The sequence below is a fragment of the Chaetura pelagica genome, unplaced genomic scaffold (assembly GCF_000747805.2).
Source record: "Chaetura pelagica isolate M959 unplaced genomic scaffold, ChaPel_1.0 scaffold802, whole genome shotgun sequence".
Classification (NCBI taxonomy): domain Eukaryota; kingdom Metazoa; phylum Chordata; class Aves; order Apodiformes; family Apodidae; genus Chaetura; species Chaetura pelagica.
In genome coordinates, this window is record NW_009952432.1 from 35,793 (window position 1) to 39,107 (window position 3,315).

The window sequence follows — 3,315 nt, forward strand, 5'->3', positions numbered from 1 at the left end:
CTTCTCTTCTCCAGGCTGAACACCCCAACTCTCCCAGCCTGGCTCCAGAGCTGCTCCAGCCCTCCCAGCATCTCCGGGGCCTCCTCTGGCCCCTCTCCAACAGCTCCATGTCCTTCTAGAGCAGCAAAAGTCCAAGAGCTGGAAATAGCAGGAGGCCAGACAAGCCTCAGAGCCCAGCCCCACACTGCTGATGCCCACCTCTCCTCACCCAGCCCCCTGCCCCAGCCTTCCAGTGATCCCCAGCATTCAGGATTAACAGGAGCAGCACCACAAGCATCCACTGCTTTATGGCTCAGGAGAGATGTTCCACTAGCAAGAGAATGGATTCTTGGGAGGAAGAGACCACTTCCCCTTCTGAGAACCAGTCAGACCATGAAGGAACTTCTCAGCCCCCAGTCACTATCTGGCCTGGACAAGCCCCCAGGTACCTGCTTCCAGCCATAGAAGTGCATGCTGGTGAGCTTCCCGTAGTTGGGCTCTGCAATGTGGATGTTGAGAGACTGGCTCTGGTCGATGAAAGCTCCTCTGTCTGCTGCCATCTTCAGGATGGTTTTCTGGGAGATCTCCCACACTGTCTTATACAGCTGCTTCAAGTCCTCGGGAATCTCAGATATGTTCTAAAAGGAATGGGAAGAGGTTTCCAAGGCAGTGTCACCAGGGGCTGCCCAAGTGTTTGCATTAAACATCAAAATCTGCACCACCTGCAGAGACTGCAGCAACCCTGACCAGGAGGAGGGCTTTTTGCAGCTGAACCTTGGCACTGAATCCAAGCAACCCTGCACCTGACAGCTCCCAAGCATCCAGAAACCCCAGCTTGTCCTGGGGAATTTGAGAGAAAAAGCTGTTTGCAAACAGGCCAAGGCTGTTTTGTCCTGAAGGGCTGGAAAGTCCTACAAAAAGCACTCCAGGAGCTGGCACCCACCCCAAAATCCACCACAAGTGGGATGCCCTTTCTTGGTCTGCATGACTCCAAGCCCAACAGTCACAGCAGCACTTCCACCTCCACAGCAGAAAGGATTCATCCCACAGACTCTGCTACATGCAACTCCTGGATCAGAATGCTGTTTACTCCTGTCTCAAGCCTACTCCCTGCTATGAAATTACCCCTTTATGATTTTTATGGTAACAGGAATCCAAACATCTGCAGAACATGCCTAAAGCAGCACAGCCTGACTCAGTATTTGCTCAGCAATAATCAGCTGTCCAGCAGTCCATTTCCATTGGCCTTCTCCACAGCAGGCTCCAGCAGGAACCAGTCACCCCTGAGATCAGACACATCCCCTTACATTTTTAATGGAAATGCCAAAAATGCCACTTATCATAGAAACATGGAATTGTTCTGGTTGGAAAAGAACATGAAGATCATCCAGCCTCACTGCTCCCCCAGCCCAGCCCTGCCCAGGCCACCCCTGCCCCGTGTCCCTCAGCACCATCTCCAGGGCTTGGAAACCCCTCCAGGGATGGGGACTCCCCCCCTGCCCTGGGCAGCCTGGGCCAGGCCCTGACAACCCTTGCCAGGCAGGAATTGTTCCCCAGATCCAACCTCAACCTCCCCTGGCACAACTTGAGGCCGTTCCCTCTTGTCCTGTCGCTTGTTCCTGGGGAGCAGAGCCCGACCCCCCTGGCTCCAACCTCCTCTCAGCAGCTGCAGAGCCAGCAGGTCTCCCCTCAGCCTCCTTTGCTCCAGGCTGGACACCCCCAGCTCCCTCAGCTGCTCCTCACAAGTTCTCCAGCCCCTTCTCCTCCTGCTCCAGCCCCTTCCCCAGCTCCTCTGCCCTTCTCTGAACAGATTCTCCCCAGACCAGCAGTCACTCCCAGCCAGCACAGCTCACTAGCCCCGTGTGACACATCAACCCCCCTGCCTGTACTTCCTGTGCCCTCCTCCCTGGTGTTTCACCCCTACCTGGATAGAACCATTGTGGGCAATGATCTGGTTCTTCATCTCCTCATTCCACAGGCCCCGCTCCGTGAGATCTTTCAACAAGTGTGGATTCACAACCTGCCAGGGGCAAAGGCCAAAGAGTGAAGCTCTGTGTGTTCTACTGCCCTTCCCAGAGGGATCAAACCCACCCCCGAATGCACAGGCTGCTAGATGAGACCTGGTACAGTGCTGACAGTGCTGACAGGCTGCCACTCATCAGCATCCAGGTACCAGAGGATCACAGATGGGTTTGGGTTGGAAGGGACCTTAAAGATCATCTAGCTCCAACCCCCTGCATGGGCAGGGACACCTCATATGCACAGAGAGCCAGACTAGGCCCAAGGTTAAAAAAAATGAAGCAAGTAACAAATGTGAGGCCCAGCAGGACACTGCAGGCTGGCACCAGCCTGGGGCTGCACTCGTAGCACAGCAGTGGGAGAAGCCACTGGACAGCACAGATGTGGAAGAGGGTGTCTGGAGCCCCCCTGAAAAGATGTGAGAAGGAGAGATCTTGGTTTACCAGGGCCACTGACCCCAGTCCTGAATCACTAAAGGGTATAAACAGTCATCAGGCCTGGGGCTGTGACACAGACAGGAGTGGAAGGTCCTAAGGCTGCTGAAAGAATGAATGGCAAAACATCAGGAAAAGGGGATTTTAATACAAATGAATGAAAGGGCAACTGACCAGTTCAATGGCAAAGTTCTGTCAGTGACTGTTGGAAGGATGTGCAGGGGTTGGAATGAGATTGGAGTGACCTAGACTGGGATCAGGGGAAGTGATTGATACAGGGATAGGGGAGACTGAGTGAGAGACAGGCTGACTGATCTGCACAGGGATCAGGGAGAGCATGAGGAAGGCCCTTCTGTTGAGTGACAAGGTTAGAGAGGAACCCCTTGCTCTTTAAAGTCCTTCTCAGAGCAGTCTGAGTGCTGCTGGATCCACTTCTAGTCCCAGACTTGGTCACTGCTTCATGTCTGAAGGGTTTTAGTGTAGGGGCCTTAGTGAGAGGTGGGAGGGGAACGAGCAGAGTAGAGACAGGCTGTTCACACAGGAGGAAAAATGCAGCAAACTCTGGCTGGGTGGGGACAGGGGTCCCTGTGCAGCAGCCTGCACCTGAGGACACAGTGAGGCAGGTTAACAAACCTGCTGCTCTGACCTGGCTACATGTGTCTGATTTCATCCTGCCAGCAGGAGGAAACAAAGTGCTTCCCTTGACACTGGTGAGGGGAAACCTCACAGGAGAGGGACAGACCACATGCCCCTTGTCTCACAAGAGCTCTCTGCTGACCCCAGCCTCCAGAACCCAAACTGTTCCACACTATTCCCCAGGTGACAGAGCTCTCTGCATCTGTAAAGCTTTTACACACCTCACCAGATGTCCCCAGAGCTTTTC

At 54.2% G+C, this 3,315-nt stretch overlaps 1 protein-coding gene across 1 annotated transcript in view; it reads right to left on the reverse strand.

The window, feature by feature from the left end:
* Positions 1 to 3,315, reverse strand: part of RRM1 (ribonucleotide reductase M1) — a 21,787-nt gene that overhangs the window by 864 nt on the left and 17,608 nt on the right. The window contains exons 16-17 of the mRNA XM_010008278.1: positions 1,904 to 1,999; positions 429 to 617 (exon numbers count right to left, since the gene is read on the reverse strand). Coding sequence (XP_010006580.1) covers positions 429 to 617; positions 1,904 to 1,999 — 285 coding nt within the window. The remainder of the gene's footprint in view (positions 1 to 428; positions 618 to 1,903; positions 2,000 to 3,315) is intronic.